This window comes from Pteropus medius, unplaced genomic scaffold, assembly GCF_902729225.1.
Source record: "Pteropus medius unplaced genomic scaffold, Ma_sr-lr_union100, whole genome shotgun sequence".
In the NCBI taxonomy this organism is placed as follows: domain Eukaryota; kingdom Metazoa; phylum Chordata; class Mammalia; order Chiroptera; family Pteropodidae; genus Pteropus; species Pteropus medius.
The window spans coordinates 8,737,740-8,754,902 of NW_024344253.1; the positions used below are offsets into that span (position 1 = coordinate 8,737,740).

The 17,163-nt window shown below is 34.9% G+C and overlaps 1 protein-coding gene across 2 annotated transcripts in view; it reads right to left on the minus strand.

Moving 5' to 3' along the window:
* The window catches only part of VTA1 (vesicle trafficking 1), a 57,864-nt gene extending 42,671 nt beyond the window's left edge, over window positions 1-15,193 (minus strand). For both annotated transcript variants that reach the window (XM_039869750.1, XM_039869749.1), the window contains exon 1: window positions 15,028-15,193. In XM_039869750.1, the coding sequence (XP_039725684.1) occupies window positions 15,028-15,139 (112 nt within the window). In that variant the 5' untranslated portion in view covers window positions 15,140-15,193. The remainder of the gene's footprint in view (window positions 1-15,027) is intronic.
* Window positions 15,194-17,163: the final 1,970 nt, after the last annotated feature.

Here is a 17,163-nt window from a genome sequence, read left to right on the forward strand (position 1 = left end):
TCTAAACATGCTGTTCTAGGACTCATGCCACCCTCTTCCACCTGATCTTGTTAATGCTTATAATCCATCGCCCATGGACCTTCGGGTCCTTCCTTGTTCTTCCAACATCTTGGAAATTTCCCTTTTTACAAAGATAATAATAAACACTTGTGGCAGAGACTGCTAGCTGCCTTTCTAAATCCATTCTTCCGATCTTACTAACAAGACCCCTATATTATTAGGGAGTTGTAGTGTACCTAGCCAAAAAAGTACATTTCTTGGTCTTCTTCAAAGCAAACTATGGCCATGTAACTAAAGAGTAACATCATGAGACCAGAACTTGTTGGGAGAGAATATGGAAAAATCACCTTAGAAAGAGGAATGACACCAGGGAAATAATCTGACCCTTTTCCTTTTCTCTTCTCCGCTAGAATAAAGCCGAGATGACCAAAATTCTAGTGAGCATCTTGGACACAAACAGCCTTGGAAACTGCGATCATGTTCTGGCTTATAGATTTGAAGTTGGAAAAAATCCAAGTCCCTAATGACTTCATGGAATTCACATACTGGCTCTGGGTAATGCCAACATCAAACTTTCTTTTAAATGAGAAAGTAAACTGTATTTTATTTAGTTATTGTTATTTTGGATTTTCTGTGATTAGAGAAGAAATCTAATTCTAATGCATACAGTGCCATGTTCTCAATTCTTATAAACCTTGACCTCCAATAATTGTACGTACTCTCCCTCACAACAGTCATATCACAATTAATCACAAACTGTGGTAGTTCCAAAATCAGTATATTGAGCACCCACTCTAAACACAATTTCTCTTTTTACAATAACATTCAACTACGCCTATTGCAATAGGCTCCCAGTTCACTGGTGTCTCCCTACTTCAATACAACTAGTCTTCTCTCCTTTAACGTCCCTTTGCAATCAGCTTTGATTTTACACTATATTTTTCTAGAACTTTCTTGCCCTATCTCCTTCTACCCCTGCATCTTTTTTTACATTCGTATGGCAAAAGCACACTCATATATAAACCCAACTATCTTCTTTCTCTATACCTACATACAAATAGCATAGACTACTGGCATATTAGCATCGTTATAAATATAATTATCAACCTCAAATAAGCTTAATACTTGCCTTCCCAATTTCTCATAACTATTTCAAACAACTTCGATCTCATTTAAACAATAATTTCAACTCAAACATAAAGAAAATTTAATAGACATTAATTATTCACTACCTATATATAATACTAGCTAACATGATAAAACGTGGTAACATGAGTACTATACGCACATGAAATACAGTACTGACAGTTTCATTTTCTAGGGGTCTTTCTTCTTACTTTCTAACCGTAGTAGTAAACACTATATGACTCCTACCATCCATGAAGTGTAGTTAGCTACTTGGTAGACCAAGTTTAGGGATAAATGGCTATCCAGCATAGGTAATAGCCTAGAATCTAGGCCCTAGATAATGACAAAATGAGGTTGATTCCTAGATTCACCTTGGCTTTAGTGGCAGCCATCAGAAATTAACCATTAAGCAGATGTGCAGGAAATTAATCCAGTATTTCCTTGTTACCACGCAACAGTGATTTATTTTTATGTAAAAAGTACAATATTCCCTTTCTAATTTGTGGTTCTTAACTACTACTACTGCTTACAATAAAAATTGAGACTACTGATCCATCCATCTACCTACCTATCTAACTCCTTTGAAGCAAAAATCAAATTATTCCCACTTTACTATCACAACCCATCCTCCCTCATAACAAAAATATAAACCAATATCAACTTTAAAAGTTAACCTCAAGACAGATAGCTGATTCTTAAAATACAGGGTAATAACAATGTAGTTTACTGATTTTGCCTATGTGCATTTTTTATTGGTTTATATGCATATTTAGTCTTTGCAATTATAAGAACATTGTTGTACAGTAACATGGTCAATTGAAGAACTGGACCATCTTGGAAGTGGAAAGATTTAGGATAAAAATTGTCCTGGCTTTGACATTTTTGAGTATCTAATATGGTTTACAATTCTTAAGTACAGAAAATATATCACAAGATGCATTCTCTAATATTAGTAAAAGTGAAAAGAACTTAAACCTACTTATGAAAATAGAGATCTCTGTGTCATAGGGCAGGGGTCTGCAAGCCCCGGGTGGTAGACCGGCACTGCTCCATGGCCTGTAAGGAACTGGGCTGCAGAGCAAGAGCTGAGTGGCAGGCTAGTCAGTGAAGCTTCATCCGTATTTGCAGCCACTCCCCAGTGCTAGCATCACCGCCTCAGTTCCACCTCAGATCATCAGGCATTAGATTCTCATAGGAGCACTGGTCCCTGGTGCCAAAAAGGTTGGGGACTGCTGCCATATGGGAAGGAACACAGGATCACTTTCATATAGAACTCTGTTCAAAACAAGTAACTCACTGTAGCAGTAGTATGATGAAAAATTAATGTTTAACATGGAAATTACCCACTGAAACAATAAATATGTAGTTAAAATAATCTATGAAACATTTATGTCATCAAGGAAATGTGTTTATTTTTATGGATACATATTAATTTAAGATGAGTAACAAGGTATATTTGCAAAAGGATTAAATACTTCCCAACTCAATTTTAATTTAATGTGAGGCATTTCGGAGACAAACATTTACTAATCCTGAAGGAATGTGTAATTTAAAGTTCCACCCTTGTTTATACATGAGAAATATAAAAATATGGAATGTATGATACACATACACAAAAAAGATATATTAAAAGCAATTGTGAAGAGTGATACTCACAGATTAAATTAAATGTGGCATTCAAACAGAAATCATTATGATATATGATTTCTTGATATTTAAAGACAAATTTTATTCCAATGAATACAACTAAACATATTACTCTGTAAGTATATTGCAAATGTCTGTTATGATTTTTGTGTGAAAGGACTTTTGAATCAAAGAATTTTTAAAAAGTATCAATGAATGTCTACTAATAAAGGATGTTTACTTCACTCATTCCTTCACAAAACAAATATTTTTGGCGCTCTTAATTTCATAGTGTACATAAAGTAGCAGCTTTAAAAAAAGTTACTACTGAATTCCTATTAAAAGATTATGCTGGTATATAGCAAACACTAAGTAACGATTTGGTTATTAAAATAAGACTACAGATTTTAATTCTGGCCATGATGAAGTAACTGTATTTACCACCCCAACATAAACAACAACAAAAAAATTAAGACAAAATATAGAAAACCCATTTTCAGACAATACAAACAGTAGAAAACCATGGCACCTGGAGTAAGGAAACAAATGAGGTGACACTAATGGTCAGGCAGGCATTCTGCCTGGCCACGCATTCCAGCTAAGAAGCAGGAGGACATCCTAAGCAGAGCACAGTCCTCTAGCTGAGAAAACACTGGAGTTCAGGGGCAGAGTTCTGAAGAAGAGGGAGCTAAGCAGAAAGGAACCCACAAATCTGTATAGGGGAAACTTTGAGGCTCAGGCAAATACCACCACGTACATGCGAAAGGGAAAACTCCACAGGACAGAAAAGAATGGGCAAGAGCTGCGAGCTGAATTGCTCCCCAAACACACACAAGACTGGGATGCCTTCAACCAGAGTGTGGAGAATGCCAGGTGCTTACCCAAGATATTCAGTAAGACAACAAAAGATATATGCTTTAGTAGTAGGTTTTACCTGTCCCTAGAGAAAAGGCTACTTCAGAGCTGCCCCCCAAAAGCTAAAATCAAACAAAATAATAAGGCAAAAGGAATAAAATTGAAAGGCAAATAACTTAATTTTTGGACAGATCAAATCCCTTCAAAGTAAGACCATAAAGTCTAGATAGTTAAGAACTTAAAAATTGAGTATCCTGCAGAGTCCAAAATTACTAAAGATGGCAATAGGCAGGAGAATGTAACCTATAACCAGAAGAAAAATAAATCAATAGCTCAATAAGATCAAACAATGACAAAATAACACAACGTTTGACATTAAAATAGTAGGAAACCATTATAAAGTATTTAAAGGAAATCATAAATAAAATGAAACAGAATGTATACAAAGGAACATAAATGGAACTGCTAGAAATAAAAAATATCTAAAATAAAAAATTTATTGGATAAGATTAATAGTAGTAAGAAAAGATTAGTGAATGTCAGAATGCAGCAATAGAAACTACTCAAAATAAAGCAAGGAGAAAAAGTACTGAAAACAAACAAAAACAAAACTAGAGACTCAATGAGGTGAGGGAAAGTATCGAGTGTTCTAACACAGGTGTAATTGGGTCCCCCCCAAAAGGTGGGAAGACATGACCAAAAAAAAAAAAAAAAAAAGCTGAAATAAAAAAAAAAAGAAATTGACAAATTAAATCGTTACCTAGCAAAAATATCTTTCAAAAATACAAATGAAAAAAATTTCAACAGAAGCTGAAAAAAATTCATTGTTGGCAAGCCTCATAAGAAATGATAGTTTTTCAAACTGAAGGAAGGTGACAACCAGATTTAAAACTTAGATCCACACAAAGCGAAGAAGAATGCTAAAAATGGTACTTATGTGAAAAAATATTTAAAATTTTTATTTTCTCATTTCATACATTTCTTCAAAAAATAAAGTTGAAAAATAAAAATTATGCTAGGGTTTATGGCATATGTATAAGTAAAATGTATGACAACTATAAATAAAGACAGGAGAGGAGAAAAGAAAGTTCTTACTTTATATGTAAGGTGGCATATGACAGTAGACTGTGATAAGTCTCTAAACACTAGAGCAACCACCAGAAAAAATGAAATAAACAAGAATATCTAATAATCTCACTGTATCTAATGTATAATCTCAATGTATCTATCTAATGGAGATACAATGGAATCCAAAGTGCTTCCAAAGAGAAATAATTAACTAAGGTTAAAGGTTAACTAAGGTTAAAAAACATTTAAAAAATTAAAAACTTGATAAGCCACAGGAAAATGATGAACTGAATGAAAGCAGGAATTTATCAAGCACTGAAACTTGTTATATGTAATCCAGTGCTGCTCAAGAGTACGTAAGCTTTCACTCTGAACAATCAAACACAACTGTCATAAAAAATGAACCTTACCAAAGATGCTTAACCTTACATGGGTGCCAAAAGAAAAGACAGTGACAGTTAAAGACAAGTTACTGGAGTCCACTGACCCTGTCCCTTCAGGAAGGCTAAAAATGAAATGATTTACTTAAAAAAGAACTATCAAAATGACTATTTTACAAATAAAATTCATGTTTTCATGTATGTTTGTAAAAAAAAAAAAATACAAGATAAATGAATGGATGCTAATGGATAAATCAGTAGTGCAACTTTCTGGGTTTTTATTATTAACCTGACATTGCTAGAGTATATTGAACCAGCCTATAAAAAACAAGTACTCAGACAAAAGGACTATGGGCTCCAATTAATCCTACAGATTAAGAAATCAGCAAAAATTAAAAAAAAGAAAAAAAATGTGCTTATTTTTATTGGCTTGTCAGGCTTTAGAAAATCCAATTTCTGTGTGATTAACGACAACAAAAATAGGCAACTGATTATTAATCCTAATATTACTGTGGCTTACCACCATCAACAAATAAATTCAATATTATTTAGTCTTTAAACTAAATTGTTACACTTGCTATGCAAAAAATTGAAATAACTATACATATTTACAAGTTCTTGAACCGTTATTTTAATTTTTCTATGAGCATATAAATGAATGACTCTCAAAGAACATTTATACAGGGTCATAGAAAGTCTATTAATTGTACAATGTCACCCCCTAGAGGAAACTTTAACAAATCAGACTTGAAACTCTATATGTTTCCTTAATCAAGCAAATTTAAAGGGATTTTTCTGGGTTTAACTTTACGTACGACACCAACCCCAACAGAATAAAAATATTTACCATATAGTGTCCGCGTTCAGTAGGGACTCAAATATTTTCTGGCTTTATTAAAGAAAAAAAAGAACAGAAAGAGAGACACGGAGCTCAGAGCCATGTCATTAGTAACCTCGAGCCTGTCCTCCATTTCCACCCTCCATTTATTAGGACTCTCCCAGATTACTGCATTGACTTTTTGCCTCTCTTTCATTCATCAATTTAACTAGTCCCTTTCCCCTCCCTCACTCTGTAACTGGTTTTCTAATTATTACCTACCATCAAGAATTTCCCATAGAACCAGTTCTCATCTAACGTCTGTCATTCAGGTCCTTGTTCCTTCATTCACTAACATAAGGACCAGGATGATCAGACACCCTGAAGGAAAGCATGGTTAGAAATGCCAAGAGTTATGTGAATGTTGTCAGGGGCCTCTTAATTTAGTGACAACTCTATGACCATAGTTCCCTCTAGGGACCACTGTTGCCTTAAAATTCAGGTTAATTTAACAAACATTTTTTAGAGCATCTATTCTTTATTTGTGCAAATATATCTAGTGGCCTAGCACTACCTGGCACAATAAATGAACAAAGAGCACCCAGCAGGGTGCAAGCCTTCTTAAGTAGACAGTCTAGAAGAGAAACAGATAAATGAAAAGCAATTAAGGTAAAGCCATATGAGGCACAATGAGGACATAAAGAAGTACTTTAAAACCAGGGGGATTAGGAAAAGGCCTCCCAGAAAAAGTAAAGATCAAGCTAGTACCTTAAGGATAAAAATGGAGTGGTGATGGTGGGAAAGAAGTGTCAAGGCAAAGTGAACAGAATGTTAGAAGACTTGGAGACAAGAGAAAATAAGGAAGGTTCTAGAAACAGAATGAAATTCAGTTTGATTAAAACTACAAAGGTTGATCCAGTTATTAAATTTGAAAATGTAACAGAAGTGAAGAAATTCTAGAAAACTTTAATATATCAACATTGGCTCAAGCCAAAATTTCTTTGAAATGAAAGAAATTGACAAATATAAAAAAGAACTTCCCACAAAACCTCCACAAAGCTCTGCTTTATCAATGATTTTTTTTTTTTTTAATCTGCTTTTAACCAAGTCAGATACAGGAAAAAAGAAGCAATCTCTTCAACAATATTTAGGAAACTAGCATAACATTGTAACCAAAAATCTGACGATAACACTTTAAAAAAAAAAAGACTAATTTTACTTAGGACCATTCTTGAAGAAGGAAGGGGAACACAGAGAAAATACAATGGACCAGGACATTAAGAAAAACACACGATAAAATATCTAGATGACACCAAAAGCATGATGCAAAAAAAAAAAAAAAGGAAATAAACTGATAAACTGGGTACCACTAAATTTAAGAAGTTTTTTGTCTGTGAAACCCTGTAATGAAGCCAAAAACACAAGCTACAGACTGGAAGAAAATATCTGCAAAACATAACTGACCAAGGACTAGCAACTACAATATATTAAGAACTCTTAACTTGGTATAAAAGGAAAAAAAGGAGGGGGGCTAAAACATAAAGAGACCTTTCACTGAGGGTGATATACAGATAGTAAATAAGCACAAGAAAAGATGTCAACTTCAGTAGCCATCTGGGAAATAAAAATTAAAACCATGACATCACCATTCCTATCATAATGGCTAAAAAAAATAGTGACACACCACATATCAGCAGGATATAAAGAAACTGTATCACTCATCATTCAATGCATATGTTGCTGGTGGGAATGTCCAATGGCACAACCAGTCTAGAAAACATTTTGCCAGTTTCCTATAAAACTAAACATGAAATTGCCACATGACCCAGCAATTGTACTCTTGGGCATTTATCCTAGAGAAACGATAACTTATAAAAAAACTATAAGTGAATGTTTGTCAACTTTATTCATAATAGTCACAAACTGGAAACAGCTGTTGTAACAGAATACCACAAACCAGGTAACTTACGAACAACAGAAATTTATTGCTCACAGTTCTAGAAGCTGGCAGTCAGTGCTAGCATGGCCAGATGAAGGCTCTCTTCCTGGCTGCAGACTTCTTGTGTCCTCAAAAGGTGGAAGGAGGTATCTCTTTTATAAGTATACTAATCCCATTCATGACAGCTCTACCCTCATGACCTAATTACCTCCCAAAAGCCCCACTACTAATACCATCAATTTGGGGGTTAGGATTTCAACACAAATTCTGGGAGGCAACACAGACTTTCAGACCACAGCATAACCAAATGTCCTTCAATGGCTGAGTTGTTAAACTGTAGTATACACATACCATGAAATACCACAGAGCATGAAAAAAACAAACTACTGACACATGCAATTACCTAGATGAGTTTCCAGGCAATTACACTGAGTAAAAAAAGTCAATTACAAAAGGTTACATAACGTATGATTTCATTCATATAACATTTTTTAAAATGATAAAAGTTTAGAAATGTTGAATAGGTTAGTGGCTGCTAAGGTACAGGGATGGGGGTGTGGAGAGGTAGGTGTAGCTGTAAGAGTAAAGAGGGTTTCTTCTTAGGGAACTGTCCTTTACTTGGACTATGGTGATACAAAACCCTACACCTGATAAAACTATTTAGAACTAAATACACACACACACACACACACACACGAATACATGTAAAACTGGAGAGATCTGACTGCATCAATGTCAATATTCTGATTGTGACATTATGCTACAGTTTTGCAAGTATTATCATAGGCAGACACTGCATAAAGGGCACACGGGACCTTTCTGTATTTCTTACAATTTTAAGTGGCTCTACAATTTTCTCAAAATAAAAGGTTTTGATGAAAAAAAAAACAACCTTAAAGGGGGTCAAATATGTGGTGACAGAAAGAATTCTAACTATGGGAGATGAACACACAGTGTGAATACATATATGCCTTACTGTTAAAGTATACAGCTGAAACTTATTGGATTTTGTTAACCAATGTAACCATAAAAAAAAAAAAATAATTAATTAAAAAAAACCCTAATGAGATTCTTCCTAGAAATGAAGAGATGTTTCAAATAGGAGAAAATTTACTATTTTGTTACTATTAATTACATTAATAAGTTCAAAGAAGTAAACAATAAGTATATCAGCACTTGCATAGATAGTAAAAAAGTAATTTGATATATAGTATTTCAACATTCCTAATTGAAAAGAAAAAAGACCAAACAGCACAGAAATATAGGAATATTAAGGTAACAATTTAAAAAAATTGTAGAACACTAAAGTATTCCCATTAAGGCCAAAGATAATCATATTTAGAAATCAGATAACACTGAAGAGAAGACACAATGAGTAAATCCTATGACATATCTATGACTTATTCTAAAACCCATTACAAATATAGCAAGGTTAACAAGTTATAAAACATAGTGTTGGAATTCTTTCCATTACATTTCCTTACTGTAGCTAGAGAATATTAACAAGCACTGAATTACTGTATAGTTCATTTATTTAATCAACAGATAAATTTATAAATATTCATGTCATAAGTATTGTACTGGGAGTTAGAGATTCAAAGATCATTAATATAAGCCATACTTCTTGCTCTCAGAGCTTACAGAACTAGTGGAATATTAATAATATTTAGAGAGATGGTATTCATTAGGTATTTATGAATATCAATGATGTGCCAGATAGTGAAAGGTAAATCAGTGCTTAAAACACAATGCAACCAAGATGAACTGGAACAATTTCTAATCCATCCTTATGCGGTCATGAAAAGCAACCTGCAAAAAGTAAAAATTGTGCTAAATCAGCAACAGTAAGTCAGTCAGGTTAAGAGGAAGCCAGGGGATTCCAGGTTGAGAGAGACATACATAAAGTCTCGAAGTAAGAGAATATGGAGCTTTTATGAATCTGCAAGCACTTTAGCAAAATCTTGAAATCATTTTCCTTACAAAATATCTTTCTTGCTCTAAGAATTTAGAAAATTTTTGTTTGCTCTAAGATCAGAGAAATGTATCCCTTCACACATTTTAAAGTTAACCTCTACCACTTTTCATTAGATGTTTAAATAGGTACAAAAAACTCTATTGAATTCTGTACTATATCAAATATTGACATCCAAAAATTATATTATTTCAACTATAAATACAGCAATTTGGTATCTATCACAATCTATTTTAAAACACAATAGCCAGAAATAATACTGTTATATGTTATTTTAACCCAATTTCTATTTATTTCTCCTATAGAATTTCATTATAAAGATTATATTTGTATACTCAAAATTCCTAACTTGATTATCACACTTCTCTGCAAAAAAATGTACAAAAAATAAAAATTAAATTTATAAAAATTTCCTGTGAGATAGGCTATTAAGTGTTAAAATTTTTCATCTGGAATTGAGCTTTTGTAATTATTATAATATATAATTGATCAAAACAACATAAATATTATAGTTTGATAATCATTAAACATAAAAGAACATTAAAAATGCATCTTACAATGAGTTAAATTATATATCTATAAATATGATTTACTGTCATAATGAACCTTAACAGAGTACTGGTTCTGTTTCAACCTTCATTTTTACGAATGTAACATAGGAGAAAATTCATTCCCATAAAATAGCAGATGAGAATGAAAGTTGTCACAACCAAATCACTGAATTATTTAAATTCTTTCTGGGTTATAGTCGAAAAACCATATGATCACCTATGATCAAGTAATATTTTTAATAATCTCTCAGCTGACAATTCAATTAGGTCTGTCTCAAAATTTCTTTTAAAACAGCCTATCAGTAGAGTTACTCATTTACTCATTTTCTCATTTCCTGTGAAGCACACAAAAAAGATCTTACAAAGTTTCATCATTTTTTTTTTCAACCACAGGCTTCTTGTTTATCCTAAGACAGTGAGACAGGATTGGGAAAACTGAAATACTGTTAGTTTCAACATCTGGCAAAAAAAAAAAGAAAGAAGGAAATCAGCAATCAATAGAAATGTTTTTATCTTATCGCTTGTTTTAAATGTATTTCTGAAAAAACATAAGATCTCAGAGATGAAGATTAAGCTCATTTAGTTTAAGGAGAATGTCTACCATATCACATAAATGGCAAAACCTGTTTAGAGACTTACTTTTTCAGGAAATATAACTCAATTTTCCCATTCGAGTTAATATGCTAACCCATTCCCCAAATGCCTCATCTCATCTCAACTCTAATTCTAAAACTTTGATAAGCCACAGACCCTTACATGAGTTTATCACTTGGATATAACAAGGTACTGCCCCCCTTCAGCATTTCTGTTTTGCTCTTATCTCAGAATGACATTCTTCGATAAGGAAGAGAGATGATAAGGTAAAGTCACTTCATGAAAACTTACCATTCTGAGAATTCAGCACACTGCAACAAAGGCCAGTTTTTAACATGAGGCATTACACCGAACGGATATACGTTTAAATGTAAGAGACTGAACAGAGATTTTTCCATTGTGGTCCTTCCATGTCTTTGTCCCTACAACTAATCTTTCCCAAATCCTCTTGCACATGACCTTGGTCACAAGCTGTCCCCTTCCTCATCTCTCTGGGTAAAATCCAAAATGATCAAACAATGGCTGCTAATCTCTAGGAACAATTCCTCCATCTTCTAAGATTCATTCCTGACCAATTATTCCTAAAAGGAGACACTGGAGGTGACTCCCCCTCCCTCCCCCCACAACAAGACATACTACCCTCTTTCCCCGAATTATAATGTTCTCTTGACACCCTTCCTCATGTCCAGCATTTTGAATGAAGGCTTATTCTTTGCTCTGATTGATTTTCCTTCACAGGGAAAGACAAGAAACTCTACTTAATACCTTAATTAACGGAGGATTCATTAACGCCAGTAATGTAAATTGTCCCTTTTTTTCTGGATATACTGGAGGTTTTCTGCCTTCTTTCCCAGGGCAACACACCGTAAAAATACTCATGATGGACAGGAGTATGTCTTTCTTCTTTAAACTAGCAAGGGCAAATCCATAACGTGGGAAAAGAGAAGCAGCATACTACTTTGCTACCCTGACCAAAGGAGCCTTGTCAGGAAAGAAACATGGAAGCTGAGAATTGGAAAAATGACTCCTGGAAAACGACTTGCATACCACAGTTAGAAGAGCGCTGGTTTAGTATGTCTAGAGTACAAATTCCAAGGAAAGAAGTCACCATGAGCAGTCTTCTGTTAAATAGAAGAATCAGACCCACAAATCTAGCAGCTACAGGAATTACCAGATAGCAAATATAAATATTTAAAAGCATTTAAAGAATTGAGTGTTTTTAAAGATATAAGTAAAAAGAGACTATCAGAAATGGCTAGGCCAATTTGAAAACCAAAATCCAGAACATCTAGAAATAAAAAATGAAAGTAGAAACTCAATAAATACGTTATACAAAAGGACGCACATATGGAGGTGAACAAACCTAAAGAAATTACACTGAATGAAGCTCAGAAAAGACAAAGGATGCAAACTATAAAAGCACCGAGACAAAGAAATAAAGCAGAAAAGTGCAACACATTATCTAATAGAAGTTTTAGTAGAGAATAGAGATAATAGAAATAATACGCCAAAGTCCCAAACAAGGTACTTTATACGCAAAAGGAAATCAAGGCTTGGAAAATAAGAATTAAAATCATAAGGAGGAGGTTGTTAAAGCTCCAAAAACATTGGCCATATTTTTAAATTAAGAACTTTTAAACATCAAAGGACTTCATAGAGTGAAAACTCAAATTTGGAGAAGACATTTGCAATACATATAACAAAGGATTAGTATCTAGATTAGTATCAAGAAACAAATGATGAAACAGAAAAAAATGGTTCAAAGCAATATAGGTGTTTAGAAAGGGAATCACAAATGGTTAATTAACATATGAAAAGATGCTCAACCTCATTAAGATGCAGTGAATTGCAAATTTCGCTCCAAAGAGACACTATTTCACGCCCACCAGATTAGCAAAACTTAAAATGTCTAATAACATCAAACGTGGTGGGTACATTAGGGTTCACTTTATTATTTCCTAAACTGTATACACACATGATATATGTTCTTTAATATGCATATGTTTCATAACAAAAATATCTTTAAGTGCCACCTGAATTTAGCAATAAAAATGTTTGTTCACGACCCTGCTGAGAGCAACTTCATTCAAATAATCAGCATGAAAACCAGACAGCAATGAGCTGAAAAGGTTCTATGAGATAATGATGTAAAGACAACTACAGACGACTATTGTAAGCTTATCTTTGAGATTAGCCAGACAGGACAGCAACTTTGGGGAATGTCATAGTGAGAGCTTCTTTTATTATTATTATTTTTTTATTTTTTTAAATAAAGGAAATTGCGTCAAATTTAGAAATGGCAAGAGAGAGGATAATGATCCAGGAAAATAAAGGGTCACTGGGTAGTCACAAAGGTATACAATACAGAGCCCATGAATAAGATTAGCTTTAGACAGAAAGGAGGGTTCCTGTCTCATTGTTACAGTAGATTACCTCTTTGTCCCTATCACATCATTTATCTTTTTGCTCTAACCACTCCAGTTACAATGGCTTCCTTGATCCTCCTTCAAGCAGCCTCTGCCTCAGAACTTTTGTACATATTATTAGTTCTGGAGAACACAGAATACTCTTTCTCAGATGAAGCAAAGCCTACTATTCAACTATTTCAAGTCTACTCAAATGTGAACTCAGTGAAGTGGTTCCCAGACCACTGTGAAAGTAAAATCCCCTCCCCACTCCCTACCACCCTGCTCCTGGTACTTCCTAGTCTCTTTCCTTGCTTTATTTTTCTCCATAATTTTCTAATATTCTATATAATACACTAATTTTACTGTTTAATCTCCCTATTCCATTGTACGTAAACTCCATGAATGCAGGAACTGTAGCCACAGTGTCGGGCAATGCTTTATATAGGGAGACAATACACGCTGAAGGAATGATTAATGGTCCCTGCTTGAGGAATATGAAGAACAAGTATAACAGAAATAATGCTGTTAAGGTTTGAACAAAATAAGATAAAACCTAGAGAGTAATCAAGTTACTAATCAACTTACTGACTACAGAAGAGGCGACATTTGAATTAGATATTAAATCATGAGGAATTTGCCAAGTGTTAAAAAAAGGTAGACATTCCAAGAAAGTGAAGAACACAAAGGTTTGGAAGGGCCATGCACATATAAGAAATGAAAATAAGTACACCTGGAGTATGGCAGAGATGACGGTGGACCAAATTTTAGATAACTTTATAACATTCACGACAGAGGATACATTATATTGAACTTAACTCTAAAAATCCTTTTCAGAGATTTATAGTTGTCTATTTATTTACATGCAGTAAAGTCAGAGTATGGAATATAAAATACAGCTGACATAACACTACTGTAACTACACTTCACTGTAAAGGAAAAAAGCTTTAACAAATTTAATCCCTGTTTTCCATCAACTGTAAATTATCTGTGTCACAATCAAGGTGAGAGTACTACTACCAATGTCTCAAGCTAGATATTATTTAATTAAAGACTAAAAATTCTCACTGGTCGAAGAAAGTGATTTGCATGTAGACTAGACGAGAATGGTCAAATTCAAATGCTTGTATTGCTTTGTAAAAGATACTCTACATTTAACCATTTAAGAGGATTTGAATAGGCTTGCATTTGTCACAATTAAGCTTCATAAGACTATGTTTTTCGATTAGTCTCTATTCCTTTTGTCCATATCACTGCTGTCTTCCGGACACTCACCTTCGCTTTAACTCCAAAATCAATCACTCAACTACTTAGGTTACTTTCAGGATTCTCTGGTGGAGACAAGAGGCTCTTGTGTGTACGTGTGTACACGTGTACACACGTACACACACACACACACACACACACACAATCTTAGTGCAGTGTGTTTCAGAATTCATGAGCCCAAGTAGCCAGTTTAGGAACATTTAAGCTCAAAACAGGAGCGGCGGTGGACACCATGGTGCTGTTGGAGTTTTGGCTTTCTGGGACCTGCGAGGGGGCAGAGAGAAGGTGGGGATCCCTTAGGAGAGCGGGGCTCCACCCTGTTCTCAGGTCTAACCCCAGGCAGGGCGAGGCCTGCCCCAAGAACCAAAGGGCGGTATGTGAACCCCGGAGCGCAAGGCGGGGGCGCGGCGACTCGGAAAGACTCACAGTAATAGGCCACAACAGGGTCTCGTTTGTCATGCTCCTGAGCCGTCCTCAGATGATGCTGAATGCTCTTAAACTGTGGGGGGAGCGGAGGCAGCGGGGCAAGCGCAGCCATCACTACTCCGAGACTCACCACTTCCTAGTCGTGCGCCACCGACACTTCCGCTTCCGCCGGGAGGTCACGCGCACGAACGCGCATGTCATGTCCCGCCCACTCTCCCGTTGCTCAGCGACAGCAAGTCAACTACGGATTCCCAGCTGGAGCAACCACACTGTGCTTGACTCCTGGAAAAAAGGCTGAGCGACACCAGCGCTCTCTGCCGATAGGAAGGAGAGTTTTCGTTTTGCTTTACTTTTACGTTGTTGGTCGCCTACTCTCGCCTTTTGTGGCAAAAGAAGGGCTAGAAAGGAAAAAACAAAAAGAAAATAATATTTGTGGATTGGGAAAAAGGGTAAAGGCGTGAATTGCCTTTGGCATCATTCAGGAATTATAGCTTTCAATTCCTCAGATTATATTAATAGCATCTATAGAAACTTTTCTGATCTTAGAAACTGTAAATTCAATTTTTCCGTAAGATGAGAGATGATACATTTAAACTTTTAAATTACATTCTTCTATATTGATACATTGGAAAATATAACCGAACTGTTTTTCAAATTAAAAGGAAATTGAACTTTTCTTCTGAACTGGATAGTGTATACTTTAGTGAATGAATAATCTGCAGATTGTTTATTTTTGGAGAGTGATTAACAATTTGCAAAGTATTTTGACATTTATTATCTTGTTAATGCACAGAGAAGGGTTTGTGGTATACTTCTTGCTCAATACTACTGACTCATACCATCGTAGGCATCAGTTTTTCCTTTTAACATCTATAACCACAATTCTTTTTCTCTCCTTTTCATCCCATACGATCATCTTTCATTTTATCTCCTCGAATAAACATTATTTAATTTATCACAGGCTCCTGTTTGGAGAATTAATCTTAAAACTAGATTTCATTGAAATTACACCATTTCCAAAAATCAAGATCTCAAGCTCTGAAATTTTCCTCTACTATTCTTTAATCAACACTGAAACATGCCCCCAACCCCTGTAGAAGCTGCTCTATGTCCTTTTATTACCCCCAGTCCACATACTTTGTCTATCCTTATTTGCAGATAGATTCCATCGCCTTACTCTGGGTTTGGCTTTTTTACCAGGCAAGAAACTGAGTTCTGTACTCTCCCCAACCTCAGCAACATATTTATAACCACTAGAGGATATATTTGCTATGAACTGAATATTTCTGCCCTGCACCCCTCCCACCAATTCATATGTTGAAATCTAATGCTGGAAGCGATGGCCTTAGGAGATAGGGCCTTTGGGAGGTGATAAATTTCTGTTGTTTATAAGCTACCCAGTCTGTGATATTTTGTTATAGCAGCCCAAACAGACAAAGACATTATGGTTTCTTTCTCTTATTCTCACTATGTTGGTAGAGAAATTAATAAAGCAAAGCAGAGTGATATAACCATAAATGTCTTTTCTCTGTCCTTATGACTTCTCCTTTATCATCTTTGTATTACTTCTTGATTCCCAACTGTGGTGGTCCTTAAAGATCACCTCAGAAGATTTTTTAAAAGATTCATATCTAGGTCCGACCACCAGGCATTCAAATTTAATTGTTTCAGGTTGGATCCTAAGCATCAGTATTTGGTAAAGGTCTTCAGGAAATTTTAATGGCATATCTAGGATTGAAGGGAAGTGCCCTCATGAATCACCAGTATGCATCTGATTTGTTAAGCCTTCCCTATTCTCTTCAAGCCAAACTCTCTGCCCTGACTGCCTTGGTCAAAGACTGTACTCCCTGCTAGACAGATTAAGGCCACCAAACAGGAATTGTTTCACCTCGCATCTGCCACAAAAAAAGTAGTAATTAGCTAATACTTACTGAGTATCTACTATGTAAAGCGCATGTTTCTAGGAGCTTTACATCAACTCATTTAATCTTTATCACCATCCTATGAAGAAGTATTATCATTTTCATTATTTTATAGATGAGAAAAATAAGACACATAGAATTTATATAACTTGCACCAGGTCACAGCTAGTAAATATGAGTGTCCAACATTAAAATCCAGGTACTTTGGTTTTAG